The 23,565-nt window shown below is 33.6% G+C and overlaps 5 protein-coding genes across 5 annotated transcripts; 3 read left to right on the top strand and 2 right to left on the bottom strand.

Annotated features, from left to right (window-relative positions):
* Nucleotides 1-1,032: 1,032 nt before the first annotated feature.
* Nucleotides 1,033-7,510, top strand: LOC109601865 (large neutral amino acids transporter small subunit 2). The gene is made up of 7 exons (XM_020018156.2): nt 1,033-1,639; nt 5,267-5,392; nt 5,845-5,986; nt 6,466-6,589; nt 6,646-6,846; nt 6,902-7,163; nt 7,219-7,510. The coding sequence occupies exons 1-7, from the start codon at nt 1,168-1,170 to the stop codon at nt 7,359-7,361; spliced, it is 1,470 nt and encodes a 489-aa protein (XP_019873715.1). The 5' UTR covers nt 1,033-1,167; the 3' UTR covers nt 7,362-7,510.
* A 762-nt stretch (nt 7,511-8,272) lies between these two features.
* On the bottom strand, nt 8,273-10,605 carry LOC109601874 (nucleolar GTP-binding protein 2). Its single transcript, XM_020018167.2, has 3 exons — nt 10,378-10,605; nt 10,114-10,323; nt 8,273-10,058 (listed from the first exon to the last, which is right to left on the bottom strand). The coding sequence occupies exons 2-3, from the start codon at nt 10,321-10,323 to the stop codon at nt 8,340-8,342; spliced, it is 1,929 nt and encodes a 642-aa protein (XP_019873726.1). The 5' UTR covers nt 10,378-10,605; the 3' UTR covers nt 8,273-8,339.
* Nucleotides 10,606-10,726: 121 nt separating this feature from the next.
* Nucleotides 10,727-15,947, top strand: LOC109601873 (importin-5). Its single transcript, XM_020018166.2, has 8 exons — nt 10,727-10,885; nt 11,248-11,562; nt 12,105-13,550; nt 13,604-13,784; nt 13,841-14,060; nt 14,119-14,564; nt 14,618-15,016; nt 15,077-15,947. Exons 1-8 carry the CDS (start codon nt 10,805-10,807, stop codon nt 15,292-15,294), a joined length of 3,306 nt encoding a protein of 1,101 aa, XP_019873725.2. The 5' UTR covers nt 10,727-10,804; the 3' UTR covers nt 15,295-15,947.
* A 1,524-nt stretch (nt 15,948-17,471) lies between these two features.
* LOC109601864 (40S ribosomal protein S8) lies at nt 17,472-18,926 on the bottom strand. Its single transcript, XM_020018155.2, has 4 exons — nt 18,857-18,926; nt 18,127-18,509; nt 17,833-17,962; nt 17,472-17,621 (listed from the first exon to the last, which is right to left on the bottom strand). The coding sequence occupies exons 1-4, from the start codon at nt 18,858-18,860 to the stop codon at nt 17,512-17,514; spliced, it is 627 nt and encodes a 208-aa protein (XP_019873714.1). The 5' UTR covers nt 18,861-18,926; the 3' UTR covers nt 17,472-17,511.
* A 256-nt stretch (nt 18,927-19,182) lies between these two features.
* LOC109601868 (pre-mRNA 3'-end-processing factor FIP1) lies at nt 19,183-21,084 on the top strand. The gene is made up of 6 exons (XM_020018158.2): nt 19,183-19,362; nt 19,417-19,862; nt 19,919-20,031; nt 20,203-20,433; nt 20,484-20,706; nt 20,761-21,084. Exons 1-6 carry the CDS (start codon nt 19,216-19,218, stop codon nt 20,831-20,833), a joined length of 1,233 nt encoding a protein of 410 aa, XP_019873717.1. The 5' UTR covers nt 19,183-19,215; the 3' UTR covers nt 20,834-21,084.
* The last annotated feature ends 2,481 nt before the right edge of the window (nt 21,085-23,565 follow it).

Genomic DNA, 23,565 nt, shown 5'->3' with positions numbered 1-23,565 from the left:
CTATATATATTCTATTTGGCTTCTTTAATTTTATTTTATAAAAAATTGTCTACATCCGTTAAATCTAGTTTGATTTGTTTTTTTTAAATATATCATTTTATACATACAGTTTTTACAGAATTTATATACAATTTCTCATTGTAAAAATTGTGTAGTTCATTTTATTTTATTTTTATGGATTCTTTTTCAAAAATTATTTTATATTTATAGCCACTAATGTTAAATCAGGCTTGACTTTTTATAAAATGATAATTTTAATACATTATTTTAGAATTTACATGACATTTTTTATATAAACTGTGTTGTTAATATTCACTTTATTTATAGATAATATTTAAAACAATTTATAGGTTTTTTAATATATTATGCTAAAATATATGTTATATTTTGTTGTTATAGAATTTATACACAATTTCTTATCGTAAAAGCTGCAAAACTCATTGAAAATAATAAAATTGATGTCCACTTCCGGCGAAACTGGAAATGAATTTTTGTTTAAAATAAATTAGAAAAATAATAATAATTTCAAATTTCCATAAACTTATAATGAATAGGTTATGTGAAAAAAATAAAAACTAACTAATTAAAGGAAATTTGTAACAACAAATAATAAGATTAAAAATAATTTTATTAACAAATTTAAATTGACATAATTAATCTTTGTTAAATATCTATATATTTTTAACATCCAGTTAGATAGTTTAAGGTAGATAAATCAGCTTTTAATGTAATTGTTTTTAAATAATAATATCAATTTTGGAATAATTTTGTCAATATTATAATTTTTAAAATAATATAATTAAATGAAGAAATAATAATTTTCAGTATATTTTTATGAAATATAAGTTAATGAAATGCAACATTTAGAAATCATTCCTAAGTTTTTTATGAAATATATTTATGTAAACACAGAACCGACGTCCGCGGAACGGCGACGCCAATGCAAAACGCAACAGTCCTTTGCACCGATGTGTGCGCAGGCCCCACGCTACCCGCCAACTCTATATACGTAAAGGAAAACGCGGTCGCACGCTACATTCGCGAGTTGTAGTTGAACCACGTGCACGATGATGAAACACCGCCGTACGCACCATGAGTGAAACAACCCCCGAAATCGCGTAGAAAAATCGACGAACATCCAGCCAACAAACATTCGACGGAACAACGATGGGCAGTGACGGACGGCAGAACGGCGACGCCGCCGGCAGCCCCGCTAAGGACGACGGCACCGTCAAGCTGAAACGTAAAATCACCCTCATGAATGGGGTTGCGTTGATCGTCGGCACGATCATAGGCAGCGGCATTTTCGTGTCGCCGGCCGGCGTCTACGTCGAAACGAAGTCGGTCGGTCTGTCGCTGATCGTGTGGTCGTTGTCCGGCGTGTTCTCGACATTGGGGGCCCTGTGCTACGCCGAATTGGGCACATCGATCACACGATCGGGCGGCGATTATGCCTACATATACGTCGCCTTCGGACCGCTGTGCGCCTTCCTGATGCTCTGGGTTTCCCTGCTGATCATACGACCGACCACCCAGGCGATTGTTGCGATCACGTTTGCCGAATACGCGGCGAAGCCGTTCTTCCCTGAGTGCAAGCCGCCCGAAAACGCGGTCAGATTGTTGGCCGCCGTCTGTTTGTGTGAGTTGAATTCGTTATTATTAATTAATTAGTATTATGAATTTTACCTCCGTTAATTATGATAATAATTGTTTTGCTATAATTGGTTATTTGAATTTAGAATAAAGTTGCGCGTGCAATTAATTTGCGCATAATGTTAAATGCGTCTTGGTATTATAACTGAGTGTATTTTGCATTTTATTATAAATTTTTAATGTGTTAAAAAATTGTCAATATTACATACAAATCAATATCTAAGTTTTTATTAAATTAAATTTTTATTGCATTATTTTAGAATTTATTTACAATTTTTTATCGTAAATGTTGCAAAGCTCATTTTACTTTACTTTTTTTGATTGTTTAATGAAAAATTGTCCACTTTATTAAATATAAAATTTACAATTTATTTATAATTTACAAACATTTTTTTATGGTACATTTTACCCAAATGTTTTATCATAAATGTTATCATTTATCATTGTTTTATCAAAAATTGTCCATTTTATATTCACTTTATTTTTCGTAAATTGGTAATTTTATTAATCATTTTGGAGTTTTCATTCAATTTATATACAATTTCTTATTGTAAGAGATGCAAAGCTCATTTTATTTTGTTTTTTAGATTGCTTTATGGAAAATGGATAATTTTATAACCATTAATGCTTTAACCAAGTTTGATTTTTAAGAAAATGATATTTTTGTACATTATTTTTGAGTTTGCATGCAATTTATATACAATTTCTTATTATAAAAGCTGCAAAGCTCATTTTATTTTACTTTTTTGGATTATTTTATTAAAAATAATACTTTTCATGATCATTACTTGGTAAATATGTCTTAATTTTTCGTAAAATGATAATTTTATTAATTATTTTAAAGTTTTTATACAATTTATATACAATTTCTTTTTGTATGAGCTGCAAAGTTCATTTTATTTTACTTTTTTGTATTGTTTTGTCAATAATTGTTTATTTAGTTAGACCAGTAGTTATGGTCATTGAATATGGCTTGGATTTTTATGGAATAATAATGTTATACGTTATTTTAAAGTTCACATACAATTTATATGCAATTTCTTATTGTATAAGATGTAAGTCTCATTTTATTTTACTTTTTTATTAATAATTTGTTCATTCAATAACTACTAATCGTTGGATATGGCTTGAGTTTTTATTTATTATTTTTATAATTTTGTACATTATTTCAGAGTTTACAGGCAATTAATATACAATATCTTATTGTAAAAGGTGTAAAGCTCATGTTATTTTACTTTCTTAGATTGTTTTATCAAAAATTGTCGATTTTATAACCACTAATTGTTAAATTTTACTTGATTTTTCGTAAAATGATAATTTTTTTCTTTATTTTAGAATTTACATACAATTAATGTATAATTTCTTACCATATTAGTGGCAAAGCTCTTTTTACACTTTTTATAATCACTAATCGGTAAATATGTCTTTATTTTTTATAGAATGATAATTTTATTAATTATTTTAGAGTTTTTATAAAATTTATATACAATTTTTTATTCATAGAGCTGCAAAGTGCAGTTTATTTTATTTTTTTGCATTTTATTATCAATAGCTGTTTATTTAATAACCACTCATCATTGAAATAATAATTCTATTTATTATTTTAAAGTTTACATACAATTTATATACAATTTCTTATTGCATAAGCTATAAAACTATTTTACTTTTTTAGATTGTTTTATCAATAATTGTTCATTTAATAACTACTAATCGTTGGATATGGCTTGAGTTTTTATGAAATGATAATTTTATACATCATCATACAGTTTATGTAGAATGCATATACAATATCTTATCGTAAAAGCTGAAAAAGTCATTTTTTTAAATTGTTTTATCAATAATTGTCTATTTAATAACTGCTGATCATTGAATATGACTTAAATTTTTATGAAATAATTTTATACATTATTTTAAAATTTATATACAATTTCTTATTCTATAAGCTGTAAAGCTCATTTTATTTTACTTTTTTAGATTGTTTTATCAATGATTATTCATTTAATAACTATTAATCGTTAATTGTGGCTTATAATAATATTATACATAATTTTAGTTAGAGTTTACATAGAATTTATACACAATATTTTATCGTAAAATGTGAAAAGTCCATTTTATTTTACTTTTTTATATTGTTTTATCAATAATTTCTTCATTTAATAGCTACTAATCATTGGATATGACTTGAATTTTTATGAAATGATAATTTTATACATTATTTTAGAGTTTACATAGAATTTATATACAATTTCTTATCGTAAAAGCTGCAAAGCTCATTTTATTTTACTTTTTTATATTTGTTATATCAATAATTGTTCATCTAATAAAATTACTAATCGTTGGATATGGCTCAAGTTTTTATGAAATAATAATTTTATACAATTTGATAACTGGTAATCGATAAATAGGGTTTGATTTTTTATGAAATGCTAATTTTATACATTATTTTAGAGTTTACATTTTTCCTTTTTTATATATCAATAATTGTTCATTTAATAACTATTAATCGTTGGATATGGCTCAAGTTTTTAGGAAATGATAATTTTCCAATTAATCGTTAAATTTGACATAATTTTTTTACAAATATTAATTTTACTACATTTTTTACAGTTTACATACAATTTTTCAATAAATTTTTAAATAAATTTAATAAATATTATTATTATTATTAATTTGTAATTTTTAGGTTTAGAATTTTTTTTTTATTTTATTGTTACTAATTACCTACAAATTTTGCAGTTATTTATTATAAAATTGAACATAAATAACAATACCATAACAGAGCTCTTGGTTATTTGTATTTATTTTGCACTATTATAGCCGTTTTATCTACACCTTCACCTTGAAATTCCAATATTTGCCAAACACAACTGTATAAATTGTATTTAGTTGTGGTTATTTTATATCAAACTTTTTTAAATTACTCGTCCAGTAAGAAAACTCGAAGCGAAATAAAACGGTCAACAGGTGTTTTACTAAAGCATACATCTTTCTCATTACAGTTATCCGACAACCAAATTCCCAATACTACAATATTAAACAGGTTACAGTTACTCAATTGCACCGCAGGTAATGCGAAGGTTTTTGTCATTGTAAATATTGTAGTCGAATTGTGAGTTACAAAAATAGATTTTGATGTGTTGTTACAAAATCCGAAGACACATTAAATAATCTTTTAGGGGACAAATTGGCTCCAATTATACCGCATTGTTCGTCTCTGAAATGTATAAAACCCGACTCGAAAAAATGCCCATAATAATGTTTACCATTCTATCTGGCACATTTATAATCTGTGCCCGTATTGATTAAATCCATTTCTGTTTATTTCATTATGATTGATGACAATAATGGGGGGATAAATATATAACTGAGATTTAGCTCGTCGGTTTTAATAAAACTGCGTTCGGAAGTGCGGACTTAAATAAAAACGATTGACTCACTAACCCACATAACAACATAAGTCAATTTTATAATAAAATCCGATTAGACGGCAATCCCCTTTGAGCACAATCTCCATCAGTCGCAAGACCGGCTCTATTCACTACGAATTATTTACATGAATGAGGCTCTAACGAACCAGATCTTCTACGAATGACTTAATATAATTATGTTCCAGGTCTTTTGACTGCGATTAATTGTATGAGCGTAAGATGGGCTATGAGGATACAAAGCGTCTTCACCGCCGCCAAATTGTTCGCTCTCATCATGATCATCCTGTGCGGAATATACCAGATATTTGCAGGTAACACCACTTAATACGTGTAGTTAGTTTCACAGTTTTCGTAGCTCAGTTGAGCAACCGAAATAAATTTATTAAGGCAACAATTATGGAGATCTTTATTATCTGTCTTTTGAGCTATTATTCGTTAAAATTGAGTCACACATATATGAGGGTGTATTCATCTTGAATGGACCACACATACAAATGCTGGTTTAATATATTGTGGAGAAAAAAATCCATAAACTTTTGTTTGCCTGACTCAATTATCACCTAAATATTTTCCGCATTTAATTGTCCGATAATCAATTCATTTACGCAAATATTTCCTTTGCCTTTCAAGAAAAATACAAACCTGCACTGAAAGTATGTCAGTGCTATTATTTTTTTCACGTTTCAGTAGTTGACACAGTTACATAACTGTGGCAAAAATTCATCTGGCCAATTATTTATTATTATTTACTTTTGTTATTCAGGTGAAGCGGACACGTTCAAAAATTCCTTCGACGGAAACTATGACGTGTCGACCGTCGCCCTCAGCTTCTACTCCGGTTTATTCGCCTTCGGAGGATGGAACTTCCTCAACTTCGTCACCGAGGAGCTCCAAGATCCGTACAAGTAAGTAAAACAATTAATTCCCCGATTATAAATCTGAGACGAAGTAATTCCATTCCCTCTTGACTTAATCCACTTATCGGTTTATTCGGAGTGCATCTTAGCCGAGGTACATGTTTATATGGATGAGGAGGCATGAATTAGGCATCTGAAGAGCCGTGAAAAGGGAGAAATAAAACGCTTTCTTTGTCGACCCGCCGTTCTGGTGAATTGAACGTGATTTTAGCTTGATTGGTGTACTTTACAGTGGGGATTAAAACGCAGGCGGAACTCGGCAACAAGTTATCGATGAGTTCGGGATTCGTGACAGATGATTGCACGAGGCGGATGAAAAAAGCAAACTGGATGTGGGACGAGATAAAATACGTTTTTGTTGGATTTCAATTAACTGGATCTGGTCGCATTTATCGATTGCTTTTTCTAAATTACATGATGTTTTTAAAACACGGAACTTCTCTTAATTCTTGTATGTTTTCTTTCAGGAATTTGCCCAGAGCCATTTGGATAGCTTTGCCCCTGGTGACAGGGGTGTACGTTTTAGCCAACGTAGCCTATTTTGCTGTGTTGACCGGAATTGAAATGGAAAGCTCAGTGGCTGTAGCTCTTGTAAGGAAAACACCTTATTGTATTTGGATAATTATTAATCATCTTAATCGTTTCAGACATTTGGCACGAAAATTTTCGGTCAATTTGACTGGTTAGTGCCGATTTTCGTGGCACTTTCGACCTTTGGTGGCGTAAACGGCATTTTGTTCACTTCCGCAAGACTGTTTTTAATTGGATCTCAGGAAGGGCATTTACCAGATTTCGTATCTTACATCCATGTCACCAAAAATACTCCAATCCCCAGCTTATTGTTCACGGTAACTATCAATAACTATTAAACGACATTCCTTGAGTATTTTTGTATTTGTTCAGTGCGTTACATCATTGGCAATGCTGCTTATCAGTGACGTCTTCACATTAATCAACTACTACGGACAAATTTTGTGGCTGTCCGTCGCAGCAAGTATAGCAGGAATGTTATGGCTTAGACACAAAAAACCGGACATGCCACGGCCTATTAGAGTTCACACTTCCATACCAATTATATTCTTGTGTTGCTGCGCCTTTCTAGTAATTTGCCCAATTCCACGACAACCGTGGAACACTGTCGTTGGAACTGTCATCACGCTTACTGGTATGTTTTGGAAGACTTTTGATGGGTGCATAACTAATTTGATTCATTTTTCTAGGTATTCCAGTTTATTATTTATGTATTGAGTGGAGGAATAAGCCCAAAAGATATCACAAATTGCTGAAATGGATTACCGAGTCCGTGCAAACTATTATGAATGTAACGTCGCCTGAACAGGAACAAGCTTTAGAACAATCTTAATTTTTCTATTAAATATATAAAAGACATTTATCAATGTTGACCAATATACTATAATATAGGTAGGGGTAATATTAAAAGTATTAATATTCAACATATTTATTGAACATAATTTATTATAAAAATTAAACATGTGACAATTACACTTTTTATTCGTATTTTTATTTACAAACCTACTTATCCTGTTAAGTAAATATCTAAGTCAATATTAGATATTTTATGGTATTTATTTTTAACTTTATGTCATTGAAAACAATTTAAATAAAAATTAAACACATGATATACACATTCTTTTTATTTCTGTTCTTATTTTTAACATTTGTAACTTCATAAAAATTGCTACTACTTTCCTCTTATTGGCCCTCTTATTTGCTGGTTAATTTCTTCACCAGAGGATCATCTTTCTCCTCTTTTTCTTCTTGGACAAAACCTCAACTTTAGTCACCACTTATGGTGTCTTATAGTCTGAGAAAAAATTGCTGATTTCAGAATTTGAATCAGAAATATCATTCTGAGTATCTTCACCAGCCTCAAGAGCTACTGAGGTTTTTGACTGTCATTGATTATATATTCTTAACAGCCTTACAATGTTTTGAATAGGTTCCATCCAATTCTTTAAAATTCTCCCCATCATATGAGAGTCCTTCAATTTTTCTTAAGACTTACACCACACTAATGTCGCCCTTTGTGTTTACTTCTTTTCATAATGTGAAGTTCATAACATTTATCAGTCTTTACTAGAGGTAGGGATAAAATTAATATTTATATTCAACATATTATTTATTGAAAATAATTTCTTAATAAAAAATAAACATGCATTGGTTTTTTCTCATTAAATTACCCTTTTAGGTAAATATTTTAAGTATTATAAAAGTTGTAAATATTAGATATTATGTGAAGTGACACAATAAAAGTTTCATTTTCAACATTTTTATATTATTTATTCAAAACAATTTAAATAAAAAAATAAACATAAGATGATTACACCTTCTTCTTTTTATTTCTGTTCCTATTTTTAACATTTGTTACTTCATAGAAATTGCTTCCAATCTTCTTCCTCTTATTTGCCCTTTCAATGGCTCTCTTTTGCTTGCTGGTCAATTTTTTCACTGGAGGACCATCTTCCTCCTCAATAACCCTCTTCTTTTTCTTCTTCTTAGACACAACTTCAACTTCAAAGTCACCACTTGCAGTTTCTGCAAGAACTTTGACGTTATTCTCCACGTCACTTCCCTCATAGTCTGAGTAGAAGTTGCTGATTTCCGAATCTGAATCAGAAATGTCATTCTGGGTACTTTCAGTAGTCTCATCAGCTACTGAGGCTTGACTGTCATTAGCTACACTTTCTGGGTATTCTTCAACAGCCTTTTCAATGTTTTGAATAGGTTCCAAATCTTTAACATCCTCACCATCATAGGAGAGTCCTACTTTAATTTTTCTGAAGTCTTGCACCACACTAATATTACCTTCAGTGCTTTCTTCCTTAGGTAATGGTTGTTCATAACCTTCTGGACAGACGAAGAATGGTAGTTTACCTCTTTGCCAGTCATTTAATACCATTTTGGCCACACTTGAAATGTCTGGCTCACCCTTTTTCAGCAACTTTCCTGACCTCTTTGCCAATTTTTCCAAAAATTCAATGTGATCTTTCCAGTCCTCTACTTTGTAAGTTTTGTTAATATACTCCCTTTTCACCCTTTCCAAAACAGGAGCAATGTAATCCTCAGGATTGTTAACCAACTCCACTCTTACAACCCCCTTCAAAACCTTCTCAGTGTCTGTCTCAGCAGAAGGATACACAACTCCAGGACAATCAATCAAATAAATCCTCCTCATTAAAGTAATGTATTGCCAAACTTTTGTTTCACCAGCAATTGGGGCAACTTTACAAACCTTTTTGCTTCTCAAGGTGTTGATAATTGAGGACTTTCCTGTATTTGGATATCCAATGAAACCAACTGATATTTGTTTCTTGTCAATATGGAGTTTTGCTAACTGTCTGAGTAAATTTATCAGACTTCCTTTACCGAAGGGATGTGTAATACTTGCATGGAAGGCGACTGTTGGGTATTCCTTGCTCAAAATTGCAACCCACCTCTGTGTCACCCAGGTTGGTACCAAATCTACTTTGTTCAGAATAAATATTAAATGTTTGTGTGGCTTTTCTGTCTTCAAATATTTTTCCAAGTAAGGGGACCTGGTGCCCATTGGATCTCTGGCATCCAATACTTGTAGCAGGACATCAGAACTGTCCACTACTTTATATAATTCATTCCAGATTCTTTTGGATTGTCCTGCAGCCATTACCCAATCTCTGGGTAGATCTTTTACTCCACCATTATCTCTTACTAAATTGGTGTCTTTTTCATTGCTGTATTCTTCCTGTTTCTTTTCAGCCACCTGTGATAGCTCTTCCAGTCCTTTAACAGCTATGTTTGGGCGCTTCCTGCTCTTTTTAGGACCAAAGACACTGTCGAAACTTTCTGTGTCAAGAATATGTACTCTGGAATTTTTGGCTGTCTCATTAAGCAAAGTGATCGGAAGTTGGGTGGGCTTCATAACCATCTGATAGGGGTTCTTTATTGCCGCCCCCAATTCTGTTTGGAACTTTTGCAAGGCATTTTGTGAGATGACCCTGCTGTTGCCAAACCACTTCTGGTTTGGTTCCACCCTAGCTTGCACACCTGACGCCAACCACCCCTAAAGAATACACACACAATATAAATATTTACATGCATAAAACGGTAAGACATACTTGAAATGGGGCGGGGGTTAAAATTTTTCCTGATTTGTCTCTCTTGGCTTTGAAGTTCCTGTACATCTGCAACCTTTTGATTGTGCCTTTGGTCCTGGGCTTGGCCACTCCTTTCAACCCTTCTTTGGGTCTCTCGGGGTTCATGGAGTGTTGAGATCTGTTGAAGCCCTGTTTACGGGGGGCACCCGCCGTCGACCTCACCTTCGGCATCTGCAACAAGAACGTTGATAATATTGTAAACACGTTAACTTATAGGGTACTTACTTTGATTTGTGGTGAGTTGCTGAGTGTGTTAACAGCGTAATAGTTTATAAACACACGTGTGATCAAATGATGTGTTTATAGGTTAGGGCGAAGTGTTTTCTTTGGTTAGATTGTTGATGGTCGAATAGTAAACTGTAATCACAGAAGACATAAGTAATCTGTAATCATATGGTGGAAGAAAATGTTAAAACATATGATTAACGTATGAAATATAAAAAATGAATGTTGAAGTTTTTGGTTTTGGACTGTTATTTGCTGCACAAATTGTTTTATTGCATAAAATCCTCCGCGTTTGAACCAGTGCTGCCAACAAAGAACACGTAACACAAACAATTTAAAATGGAAATGAGTGATGCGTGTAGGGAATTTTTACTTGGACTAGTTGGTTGGATTTTGGGCTGTCACTGTTCTTTCATGCTAAGGCGCCATGGCCGCCGATCAAGAGCAATTTTATCAAATATTGACAACCTTTTTGTCCGCGGATAATGCCATCCGGACGCAGGCTGAGGTGAGTGATTCGATTCCTTATTAAAAAGTGTTTAAGTCGGTGTATAAATTGTGGAGAGGCAACGCGAACTGTGTCGGATTTTTCGAATTATTTTTTCATAAAACAACGTGTTCCGCTCAATTCGCAGCATGGTGTTCGTGATTTTTGCATTGTTGGACGATGATTCATCGACCGGCTATTTGAGTATTCCGCGAGGGTTACGGTGCGTTTGCAGCCTTAATTTGGCTATGACCGTCGCCAGTTAATATGCGATTCGGAATATTTTGCGGTCTATTTATAGACAAAAAGGCGCCAATTAATCCACATTTTAAGGTCACAGTTTAGAGCGTTCGGATTTAATTTCATTAATTTTCGTCCCGCAGGAGGCATACAATAATTTGTCGATTGAAACGAAAGTCAGCCACTTAATTGGGGCCATCCACAATGCCAATCTGGGAGACGAAGCCCGGCAAATGGGTGCCGTGCTGCTGCGGCGTCTGTTGGCCAGCGAATTCACCAATTTCTATCCGAAACTGCCGGCGGAGAGCCAAAAGGCGCTGAGGGACCAAGTGTTGTTGGCAGTGCAACAGGCCCAGGGCAATATCACCCTCCGTCACAAGTTCTGCGAGGTCGCCGCCGAAGTAGCCAGAAATCTCATCGACGACGATGGCAACAATCAGTGGCCCGAATTTTTGCAGGTAAATACTTAAAAATTTCAAAATCTATTGCTCAGCATTCCTTATCCTATTTGTTTTATCAGCATGCCATTAATTAAGTGGCAAACATTGATGTGCAATTGAGTTCTAAAGATTATCATGCTATTTTTATTATTAGTTGATTAGCAAAGTATTTGGACAGGAATGTTAAATGTTATTAATCATCTTTGAATGTGGGTTAGTCATCAGTTAAATTGTGTCAGACATTCTAATAAAAAAAATTAACAACACTTACTAGATCACTTTCTCCTTAATTTAACATTTCCCCAAATTTAATCTAGTTTAAAAATTAATTTAATTGGTGACCCATCATTTTTATTGATGGAGGACTTGAACAAACATAGTTCTATCATTATATAAATTAATTCCACTATAATTAATATTTACCTGTGTATTTTCAATTGATGATATTTGAATTCTACACGTCAAGATGAATTTTCAAACGTCAGTTTTGACATTTTATTGAGGCCATCTTTCAAATTCCAAATGTTTCCCAAGTAACATAATTTTTTGTCCTGTTTCAGTTTTTGTTCCACTGCGCGAATGACCCAAGTCCAGTTCTGAAAGAAGCAGCCCTCCAAATGTTCACAAGCGTGCCAGGAGTGTTTGGCAACCAACAAAATAACTACCTAGACCTTATCAAGCAGATGTTGTTGCAAAGTCTGCAAACCACAGAGGCCTATGAGGTTCGTTTCCAAGCTGTCCGTGCCGTTGGCGCCTTTATCTTGATCAACGACAAGGAGCCACAAATCCTGAAGCACTTTTCGGATTTGTTGACTCCCATGTTATTGGTTATTGGAGAAAGTGTCCAACAGCAGGAGGACGACACATTGCTAAAGGTCTTGATCGAACTGTCAGAGAACACACCAAAATATCTCAGACCGCAGCTGGTCAACATTTACGAAATGTGCATGAAGATCTGTAGTAATGATGAGGCCCTGGATAGCTTCCGCCAACTAGCTCTCGAGGTGATGGTCACACTCGCCGAAATGGCTCCGGCAATGGTGCGCAAAAACGTGGGCAAATACATGGAGCAGCTGGTGCCCCGCATCCTCCACTTCATGGCGGACCTGGAGGACGACGACGACTGGGCCAAGAGCGACGACCTGCTCGACGAGGACAACGACTGCAACAGCGTGGTGGCCGAGGCGGCCCTCGACCGTCTGGCTTGCGGTCTCGGCGGCAAGATCATCCTGCCCCTGGTCACGGCCAACGTGCCACAGATGTTGGCCAGCCACGACTGGAAGCAGCGCCACGCCGCCCTCATGGCCCTCAGCGCCATCGGAGAGGGTTGTCACAAGCAGATGGAGACCATCCTGCCTGAAATCATGGACGGCGGCGTCCTACGCTTCCTCCAAGACCCGCATCCCCGTGTCCGGTTTGCCGCCTGCAACGCCATCGGTCAAATGGCCACCGACTTCGCACCCGTCTTCGAGAAGAAGTTCCACGACAAAGTCGTGCCCGGTCTGCTGATGCTGCTGGACGACAACGACAATCCGAGGGTGCAGGCGCACGCCGGCGCCGCGCTCGTCAACTTCGCCGAAGACTGCCCCAAGCACATCCTGTCCGGGTATCTGGACGCTCTCATGGGCAAGCTGCAGGGCATCCTGACCGCCAAATTCGAAGAACTGGTAGAGAAGGGCACCAAACTCGTTTTGGAACAGGTCGTTACCACCATCGCCAGCGTTGCTGACACTGCTGAGAACGAGTTCATCGCTTACTACGACCGTCTCATGCCTTGTCTGAAGTTCATCATTCAGAACGCCAACAAGGAGGATTTGAAGTTGCTCAGAGGAAAGACCATTGAATGCGTAACGCTGATCGGTATGGCTGTGGGTACTGAGAAATTCATGGCCGACGCCACCGAAGTCATGGACATGCTGCTGAAGACACACGAGGTCGGAGCTGAATTGCCCGACGACGATCCGCAAACCAGCTACCTAATTTCGGCTTGGAGCAGAATTTGCAAGGTAAAACACAAGATGAAAGCACCGTACCATGTTATACAATCGTTGTTGTCTAGGTTTTGGGCAAAAACTTTGTGCAATATTTGCCTGTTGTGATGGGACCAGTAATGCGAACAGCCGCAATGAAGCCAGACGTAGCTCTTCTGGATAACGACGACATGAACGGAATAGAAGATGAAGACAACTGGCAGTTTGTTTCCATTGGTGAACAAAAGAACTTTGGCATCAGAACTGCAGGTACAGCAACGTTTTTATAATTTATTGGGTGAAATTTAAATGAAATTTGATTACAGGCTTGGAGGACAAAGCAGCAGCGTGTATGATGCTGGTATGCTATGCACAAGAACTTAAGGAAGGTTTCGCCAACTATGCCGAGGAGACCGTGAAGTTGATGGTTCCCATGTTGAAATTCTACTTTCACGACACCGTCAGAAATGAGGCCGCTAAATCTCTGCCTTACCTTTTGGAGTGTTCGACCTGCAAAGGTCCCGCTTTCGTTGGCGATATGTGGAGGTACGTCGTCACCTCACCTCACCAATTGTGATCATAGCTAAAATCGACGTTTTTCCAGATTCATTTGTCCCGAATTACTTAAGGCCATCGACGGCGAACCTGAAACCGACGTCCTGATGACCATGCTGGACTCCCTGGCCAAGTGCATCCAACAGCTGGGACCCACCTACATCGACCAAGAATCGCTGGCCGAGATCCTGCGCATCGTGGACAAAATGATGCAGGCCCACTTCGAAAAGGCGAACGACAGACACAACAAACACCTGGACGAGGACTACGACGAGGAGGTACAGGAACAGCTGGAAGATGAGGAGTCCGACGACATCTATATTCTCGCTAAAATAGCGGACGTTCTGCACTCCTTGTTCATGACCTACCGAGAGAATTTCCTGCCTTATTTCGACCGCATCTTGAACCACTTCGTCATGCTTCTACAACCCAACCGCAACTGGGCCGACCATCAATGGGGTATCTGCGTTTTTGATGACGTTATCGAATTCACCGGTACGTGGTCTAATTCTGTAATTTTTTTCGGGGTGTTTAATGTTTTGATTTAGGTCCTGCTTGCGCGAAGTACCAGCAGTTCTTCCTCGAGCCGTTCCAGCTGTACTTGAAGGACAAGAGCTGCGAGGTTCGCCAGGCGGTGGCGTACGGATGGGGCGTGCTGGCTCAGTTCGGTGGCGAACAGTTCGCCCCCGTGCTGGCCAAGATCATGCCTTCCCTAATCGAAGTGATAATGGCGAAGGGTTCGCGCGAGCCCAGGAACGTCAACGCCACAGAGAACGCCATTTCCGCAGTCACCAAGGTTATGAAATACAATGCGTCCGCCATCAACTTGACTGAGATCCTGCCCCTGTGGTTCAGCTGGTTGCCCGTTGTGGAAGACGTGGACGAGGCGCCGCACGTTTACGGGTACATGTGCGATTTGATAGAGGCTAACAATCAACAAGTATTAGGTGGGTGATTGTTTGATTTACCTGTAGGGTTTTGATTAATTGGTTTATTTCTGAATACAGGTGCTAATAACGAAAATGTCCCAAGGATAATTCACATTATAGCTGAAGCTTTCTATCAGGACGCGATAGACTCGTCGAAGCAGGAAGGTTTTAGGATGCTCAGTATAGTTAGGCACATTCAATCCAACGAAACGTTTTTCCAAAACGCCGTGCAAGCTTTACCTGCAGAGCTGCAGCAATCACTGCATGTTGCTTTACACACAGGCGCGAAAAATTAACACTGTGGGATTTGTTTGTTTCCGATACATTTATAACATAAATTTTAAGTTATAGCATATATATCATTATTTTTTATATGTATGGACATAACTTGGAGTTGTCTCGAGTAGTGCTACAAACCATTTTTAGAAATTTTCCGAAATTTTGGTCCGATTTGAAGGACACTGCAGCACATAGGAAAATTAAGTTTATTCATTTTTTATTAAAGTATTTATAACTACATTATTTTTAATTAATTTATTATGAATGTTTTTAGCTCTATTCTTGAATCCATATATAACTTCTTGACCCTCCAGTAAGTTTGATGAATTTATGAGAGTTAGTTGTGTATTCACAAAGACATTGAGTATATTGTTGTTTTAAGTTTCAGTTAAATTTAAAATATACAAAACAATTGAAAAAAATTTACAAACTATATTTTATTGTTCACTTCTGGTGGATTGAGTTGTATTTACCTACACCTATTAGGTATATTTATAATTGTGACTGTAAATAATTTTCTCGTGACACTGGACTGTATGTGATACTCTTTATTTGATTCGGAGTTCGTTCATAATAAAAATATTTTTGTCTACAAGTTTTTTGATCGTTAGTGTTCTAAAATTTATTCACTGACATGTTATATCAACAATAATAAATTGATTTTTCTCTATTGCCTTCTTTTATTTTCCTATCGATCTAAAAATGGTCTGTCAAACAAAAGTGCGCATTTAATTTGCGAAATTAAATATTTAATTTAAAAAACCCAAACAAAACATGTTTTAAAGATTCAGGTCTAAAATTAAAATTTTAATATTCGGCCTAAAAATGGCCTGTCAAACAAAAATGCGCATTTAATTTGCGAAAATAAATATTTAACTTAAAAAACCCAAACAAAACATGTTTTAAGAATTCAAGTCTAAAATTAAAAGTTAATATATCTTTGAATAAATAAATTCGTTTAAATAGATTTATTGAAATATTTTTAATATAAAAATTATATCTAGTATATACACAAATGTATATAATGTATTTAATGAAAATCTAAAAAGAGAGTTTTGACGAATTTTCAATATTGAAACGAACCAAAAGGGTGATATAATTATTACTAACGCCAACTTTACAAATATGTTAAACTACTTTTTTAATAGCGTTATCTAAACAAATGGATTTAACTATTGTTTTTGTTTACTAATGTTACCGCTATTCAATTATTTGTATAAAGCAGTTCAATTTTTTTATTCTAGATGGCGCAAGCAAAAATGTAGTTCGGCTTATTTTTTCCAGATGTTGTTAATAGTCAAAATTAATTCAGCTTCTTTAGAAGCGCTAACAAGAATGTGGTTAATCTTATTATCACTAGATGACGCTAGTAAATACAAATTCTAGATGGCAAAAATAAATACGTAGTTTGGTCTACTTATTCTAGATGGAGCCAGTAATAAAAATTGTTCCTCTTATGTGGTCTAGATGACGCAAGTTAAACAAACATTGAATTTTTCAATTTTTACATGAGTTTAAATATATCTAAAATTAAAATACAGTAAATTTTATAACTTTAAATTAACTAGATATTTTAAAGTTTATGAATTTAAGTTTCGAATATAATTTATTATATTTTACAAACTGAAATTTTTATTTTTTAATTTAAATTATTAATTTTAGTCGAATTTACTTTTATGAACTTTTTTACTGCTTAAAAAAAATTAAATTGTTAATTTAAGTTTTACAAACTTAAGGATTGTCGCAAACTTGGGGCTTAATTAAACAAGACTAAGTCACAGTTAGGTGGTAAATTTCAATACTACTTTCAATTAAATTGGATAATTTAATATTTTATAATATAAAATATATATTTTAAAACTACTTTATCAATTTTAGTTTTTAAGGTTAATTTTTTTAAATTTACAATTTTAAACTAATTAAATGCATCACAGAAATATTAATATTATATCAAAATGAACATCTTCAATTACTTAATTCTATTTTATTTCTTTATAAAAATGGTTACTAATACTAATATAAAAATTTAAAAATATACGAGTTGTGATCAATCTAATAAAATTCTAAAACAAGAAAGATTTTGAAGTTCTTGACGATTTTTCCTATTATTTCATCTAATTAAATAATTTTAAATTCTAAATTAACGTATTGGAGCAGGGGACTTAAAATTATAGGTACAAATAAAAAATGAAAGTATCACTTGTTAACGTTTATTGTTAACACTTAATTAACATTTACTTGGCTTTCTTAGACTTAATTTTACGCATGTAGAATTCAAGTTCTTTGCCTTCTAAAATATAACCATCAGCTCTACCACATTGTCCAGGTCTGGAGGCCAAACAAGCTGAAACAAAAATTGAAAATTTAACACTAGCCAAAACAAAACTAACATACTTAATTAATAACGGAAAAAATCAGAGTAACTATGACAAGCATTTCATTGAGCACAAAGAAAACTCAAGACGAATTTTCTTTAAGTTGTGAACTCGCTTTAAAATTTAACATCATGAAAATTTTATGAAATGTAAGAGAAATTATAAATTTCTAATGCTTACCCAAAAGTCTGCCCATCTGGAATTGTTCTTCAATGGCAGGTTCAACTTTGGAAGTCTTCTGCCTGGTCTCGTACTTCTTTTGCACCTTCTTGCTACGTTTCTTGTTAATAATAGCTTCTTCTTCGGCAGTCTACAACAAACAAAATAACTTAACAATGTATCCTCACCAATAAAATGCCTAAAATATAACTTGAATTCAGATTAAATTCTGCTAATCATTGAAAATCAGATGACACGCATGGTTATCATCAAGATACAATTATAAACAAATTAACAATAATTACAAAAACTCACCAATTTGGCTCCCTTCTTGCGTCCCAAAGGTAAAACATAGTGGCTTTCATACCATTGCCTGAATGGTGTGGCGTCCACTACGACGATGGCGTTCTTTACCAAAGTCTTGGTACGTACCAACTCATTGTTACTGGCATTGTAAACAACGTCGATGATACGAGTTTTACGAGCGGTACCCTCGCTACCCCAGGCGAAGTTGCCTTGGTCCAACCTTAGAGCTCTGTATTTCAAGTTTCCACCACGGGTACGGACATAGTGGATCCTGCGGGGTCCAAGTTTTGTGTTGGCGGCGGGGCGGCCCAACTCGAACTTCCTCTTCTTACGGAGAGGCTTCCTCTTGCCTCCTGTGGCACGCCTTTTATGCCAGTGATCCCTGGAAATACCTAAAAAATGCAAAGTATGTTAGAGGAAAGTTTTCACTTTTGGGAGTAAAGGGGATTTGCAAGGGCTGTTTCAGAACGCTGTGGGATATTTTAGTCGTCAGCACAACACATCGGACATTCTTAAAGAATATTTCTGTCATCATCTAGTAACATGTTTTGTTGTCACTTGCAAACACTTTGGTTATGTTCGGTGAAGTTTCGAAAAATTCGATAAATATGAAAAAATATCTCTATAAAAACTAGATAAATTCATTAGGGAGTCATATAGACTAAGAATATTTGAGATATTTACTTTATTTTATCAGATGTTTGAAGATTTTCGACGGGAATATTTCACATGTACTTACCCATTCTGAGGAAATAAACTGAAAGGCAAAAAGGAAGTTACCGACTAAACATGTCACCTATATAAAACTGCATTACCGACAGTTCGCAGGGCTGTCAACTGCGTTAGCAAAAGTGTCACCAAATTTAAACAAACAAAATATAAAACTACTTTAAAGTAAATATTGAATATTTATCACAACTAATAATGTATAAAATTATTTAAAATAAAATACTTTTTATTTAATAAAACTTAAATTTAATGAATAATTTATTAAAAGTTTAAAACAGTAATTTGACGTATGGTTGGCATTTCTTAATTAAAACATTGGTATTATTTGTATTTGGCGTCTTTCAAAACGTCGGTAAATGCCCTATTAAAATGGCAGACGAACCAGATAATGATGACCAATGGCTATACGGCGACAATCCGGATGGAAAATTGCCCGAACCGGAGACGGAACCTAGAAAAAGTCCCGAGCAACCGTCCGCCGAAGAGCCGCCTCAGGAAAATGAGGCGCCAACAGAGGTACTCTCGTTACCAAAACCAATGTCCTAACCTCTAAATGTTATCTATCTTTAGCAATCCCAAGATGAGGGACCTCCTGGAGTTGAAGAGGAGGATAAACCCGAAGAAAAGGAGGATGGCGAAGAAGACGGCGAAGTGAAACAGAACGGAGACGGCAGCGATAAGGATGACGACGAGGACGACAGTGACGATGATGTCAATGTTGTTATTGGTGATATTAAGTCGTCCGCACCGTACACGGCCCCCGTAAATATCAAAAGGGGCGGCTTAATATCCTCCGCCCCGTTAGACAAGACTAAACAAATACCACAACAAACTGGCAAGTTCAGTGTAGAGGAATTTGAGCAGATTGGCACAATTAACGGTGTGCCAGCAAATGAATACAATTTAGACTCACTAGAGGATAAACCTTGGAGAAAGCCTGGTGCTGATATCACAGATTATTTTAATTATGGTTTTAATGAGGACACTTGGAAGGCTTACTGTGAAAGGCAAAAGAGGTTAGGTGTATTTGTAATTCTTATTAGATGACCAAACTGATTGTTGATTGTTTTAGGATCAGAGTTAATGAGAGTGGCACTGGTTTGGCACCAATGAATTCAATTGGTTTGCCCAGGGGGCCTATTCCTATTATGAATGATAACAGCAAATATTCTGGGAACTATTTGGGTATGTGGCTACAAGATTTATTATATAATTTATATGTTTTTTAAGGTTTTGTATAATAACATATATAATGTGTGATAAGTACATTAAATAAATCTCAAAATTAATATTATATAATCCTTTATATTTATATTTATTAAATTCATAAAAGTGACATAAAATTGATTTTTGAAGCGGGACCCCCACCAAGGTCAGTTCCACCCCCATTAGGAAAACCAGACCAACAAAAGATCAGCACCATCCAAGTCATGACAGCAGATCGAAGGGAGTACAGCAGAAAGCCTGGCTTCGCGGACATGTCGGTGCCGCCCCCGAATTTCGAGGAATTCCAACAGGAATACGGGTTCAATCCTGAGCCGGAGCCGTTTTATGGTGGTTACGAACCCACGCAGGACTCACAATGGGGTAGGATTGAAGAAGATTATGTTGTGGGACACTTGAACCATTGTTTGTAGTTGTAGGGGCTCCGCCGATGGGACCGCCGCCTCACATGATGGGGCCACCTATGATGCCGATGCATTCGCCCGACAGACGGGGTCGGGAAAGTCCGACGCGGCGCGAGAGTCGCGATAGGGATAGGGAGAGCAGTAGGAGTCGCTCAGAGAAACCAAGGGAGCGGGGCGAAAGGGAACGATCCCACAGGAGGGAGAGGTCTAGGAGTAAATCCAGGAGGCATAGGTTTGTTTCTGCCAATGTCACCTTTTGGGGGCAATATTGATGCGTTGTTTTTAGGTCTAGATCTAGGAGTCCAAGTCACAGGTCACATAGGAAAAAGAAGTCCAGGAGGCATGAGGATAGTGAATAATTGTAGAAATATTGGTGAATTTTTGAGTTTTCAAAAAACTACATTTGTTTTTATTTTTAATAGTTTTGTATTCAATTAATTTAGTTAGTGATATTTATGTTATACAAGGAATTTAAATTATTTAGAATTAGTTATATTTTTTGAACAATTTGATGTATTGTAAATATTACATTGAATCTGTAAATTTATGTAGTTGTAAGATGAAAAATAATTTGCTGAGAAGTTCTCTTTATGTAATATAAAGTGATCAACTGATGTTTCATTTGTAATCCTTAAATGTTATAGAACATTTTTTATTATAATTCCCTTATTCATTAATGTAGTAATTGTGAATTTCAGATTATTTTCCATATACAATATCGAAATATTTTATATTTATATTTTATATATATATATTTTATATTAATTACCATTTCATATTTTTTATTTTTTTAAGTTTTAATTATACTTTATATTTAAAAATTAATTAATGATTTCATAGTTTCAAATTTTAAAAGGATGCAAAAAATATGTTAAATAAAAACGTTTTGATTATCATTTCCTGATTCATAATTTAAATGTAATATGGTAATATTAATTACGATTCTCTTCAGCTTTTTATTTGCTCCCCAAGTTTTAATGAGTACTTACAGTGGAAATCTTGAATCTAAATATTTTTTATTATTCTCTTCATTCATAGATGAAATAATTGTGATCTTCGAATTAATTTTAATATTCATAAGATTAATAGTTTTCAATCTTAAAACTGATATTACAAATACTAAACTCGATCATAAACATTTATTATTCTCTTAATTCATAATGGAAATAAGTCATATTTACGATCCTCTTTAGTTTTTTATTTGCTCCCCGAGTTTTAATGATTATTTATTTATCGCAGTCTTTTAAATTGTAAAATGTTTGAAAAATTTAATTAAATGAATAGATTCCAATTTTAAAACTAATAAAATAAATAATAAATTCGAAAATCTCTCTCCTGATTCATAAATAAAATAATTGTGATTTTTCAATTACTTTAAATATTCAGTATCAAAATATTTAGACGTTTTTATTAATTACAATATAATTTAATTTAAGATTTAATAGTTTCCAAATTTAAAACTAATACAACAAATAAGAAACTTAATCATACATTTCTTATTATTCTCCCCTGATTCATAATTGCAATATAAAGTGATCATATTAATTGCGTTTCTCTCCAGTTTTTGCACCAAGTTTTAATTATAGTACCTTTAAATTTCACATGAACATTTCATATTATTCTCTTTGATTCATAAATTAAATAATTGTGATTTTCGGATAATTTTTCACATACGATATTAAAATATTCGATGTTTTGAATTAATTACGATTCTCTTCAGGCTTTTATTTACTCCCAACGTTTTAAGTTGTATTTATTGTAGTCTTTTAAATTTTAAAATGTTTTAAAAAATTAATTAATGGTTTACATTATTACAACAAATAAGTTTAAACATAAACACTTCTGATTCAAGTATGAAATAATTATTATTTTTGAATTAATTTAAATATTCAATATCAAAATATTTAGATGTTTTTATTAATTACAATTTAGATAAAGATTTAATAGTTTTCAATTTTAAAATTATATTTTTTATTATACTTCCCTCATTCATAATTGAAATATAATGTGATAATATTAATTACGATTACGATAAGTTTTAATGAGTATTTATCGTAGTGTTTTAAACTTAAAAATTAAAAAAAAAAAATTGTTAATTGATTTAATAACTTGTAAGTTATAACCAATTTTCAAATTAATACAACAAATATTGAACATGAACACTTCATATTATTCTCTCTCTTATTCATAAATGAAATAATTGCGATTTTTTTTTACTTTCAATATTTTAAGGAGTATTTATTGTATTTATTAAATTTAAACATTTAATAAATACAATAGTTCCCAATTTTAAAATTAATTCAACAAGTACTAATGCTCAAACATACAGATCTTAAATTATTTTTTTTCCCTGTTACATAAATGATTTTCAGATTATTTTTGACATACAATATTAAAATATTAGGCGTTTTATATTAATTACGATTTCTACAGTTTATTATTTACTTACAAAGTTTTAATGAGTATTTATCAATAATAGTCTAAGTAAATTTAGTTAAAGATTTAACAATTACTAATTTTAAAAGTAATACACGATACGAATCTTTTATTATTCTTTAATTGTGATATTATGATTATTTTTCGTACACGATATTAAAATATTTAAATGATTTATATTAATTACATTTTTTTAGATTTTTATTTATTCTCCAAGTTTTAATGAGTATTTATTGTAGTCTTTTAAATTTACACATTTAATAAATGGTTAGTTTCCAATTTTAAAATTAATTCAACAAATATTAATGCTCGGAGATACACATATTTTTCCCCTGGTATATAAATGAAATAATTTTGATTTTACAAATTATTTTTGACATACAATATTAAAAAATTAGATGCTTTATATTAATTCAAATTTTCTACAGTTTATTATTTACTTTCAAAATTTTTAATCATAATTTAAAAATTTAGTTAAAGATTTAATAATTTCTATTTTTGAAACTAATACTCTATACTAATAATCTTTTATTCTTTAATTGTAAATATTAAAATATTTAAATGTTTAATATTAATTACGATTTTGTTTCAGTTTTTTATTTACTCTCCATGTTTTAATGAGTATTTTTTGTTTTAAATATAAAAATGTTTAAAA

Source organism: Aethina tumida, chromosome 4 (genome assembly GCF_024364675.1).
Source record: "Aethina tumida isolate Nest 87 chromosome 4, icAetTumi1.1, whole genome shotgun sequence".
Lineage (NCBI taxonomy): Eukaryota > Metazoa > Arthropoda > Insecta > Coleoptera > Nitidulidae > Aethina > Aethina tumida.
The sequence above is the reverse complement of the archived record's forward strand: the minus strand, read 5'-3'. Positions and strand labels throughout refer to the sequence as shown.

Bases quoted from the DNA above. Each gene is read 5' to 3' on its own strand.
- LOC109601865 (XM_020018156.2), top strand. From the start codon at position 1,168: ATGGGCAGTGACGGACGGCAGAACGGCGACGCCGCCGGCAGCCCCGCT. The intron at 1,640-5,266 runs GTGAGTTGAATT...ATTATGTTCCAG, and splicing joins GTTGGCCGCCGTCTGTTTGT to GTCTTTTGACTGCGATTAAT. The intron at 6,590-6,645 runs GTAAGGAAAACA...TAATCGTTTCAG, and splicing joins GCTCAGTGGCTGTAGCTCTT to ACATTTGGCACGAAAATTTT.
- LOC109601874 (XM_020018167.2), bottom strand. From the start codon at position 10,323: ATGCCGAAGGTGAGGTCGACGGCGGGTGCCCCCCGTAAACAGGGCTTC. The intron at 10,059-10,113 runs GTATGTCTTACC...TGTATTCTTTAG, and splicing joins TAACCCCCGCCCCATTTCAA to GGGTGGTTGGCGTCAGGTGT.
- LOC109601873 (XM_020018166.2), top strand. From the start codon at position 10,805: ATGGCCGCCGATCAAGAGCAATTTTATCAAATATTGACAACCTTTTTG. The intron at 10,886-11,247 runs GTGAGTGATTCG...TTCGTCCCGCAG, and splicing joins CCATCCGGACGCAGGCTGAG to GAGGCATACAATAATTTGTC. The intron at 13,785-13,840 runs GTACAGCAACGT...ATTTGATTACAG, and splicing joins CTTTGGCATCAGAACTGCAG to GCTTGGAGGACAAAGCAGCA.
- LOC109601864 (XM_020018155.2), bottom strand. The intron at 17,963-18,126 runs GTGAGTTTTTGT...TGTTTGTTGTAG, and splicing joins GCAAGAAGGGAGCCAAATTG to ACTGCCGAAGAAGAAGCTAT. The intron at 17,622-17,832 runs GTAAGCATTAGA...TTTTTGTTTCAG, and splicing joins CCAGATGGGCAGACTTTTGG to CTTGTTTGGCCTCCAGACCT.
- LOC109601868 (XM_020018158.2), top strand. From the start codon at position 19,216: ATGGCAGACGAACCAGATAATGATGACCAATGGCTATACGGCGACAAT. The intron at 19,363-19,416 runs GTACTCTCGTTA...ATCTATCTTTAG, and splicing joins AAAATGAGGCGCCAACAGAG to CAATCCCAAGATGAGGGACC. The intron at 20,434-20,483 runs GTAGGATTGAAG...CATTGTTTGTAG, and splicing joins CACGCAGGACTCACAATGGG to TTGTAGGGGCTCCGCCGATG.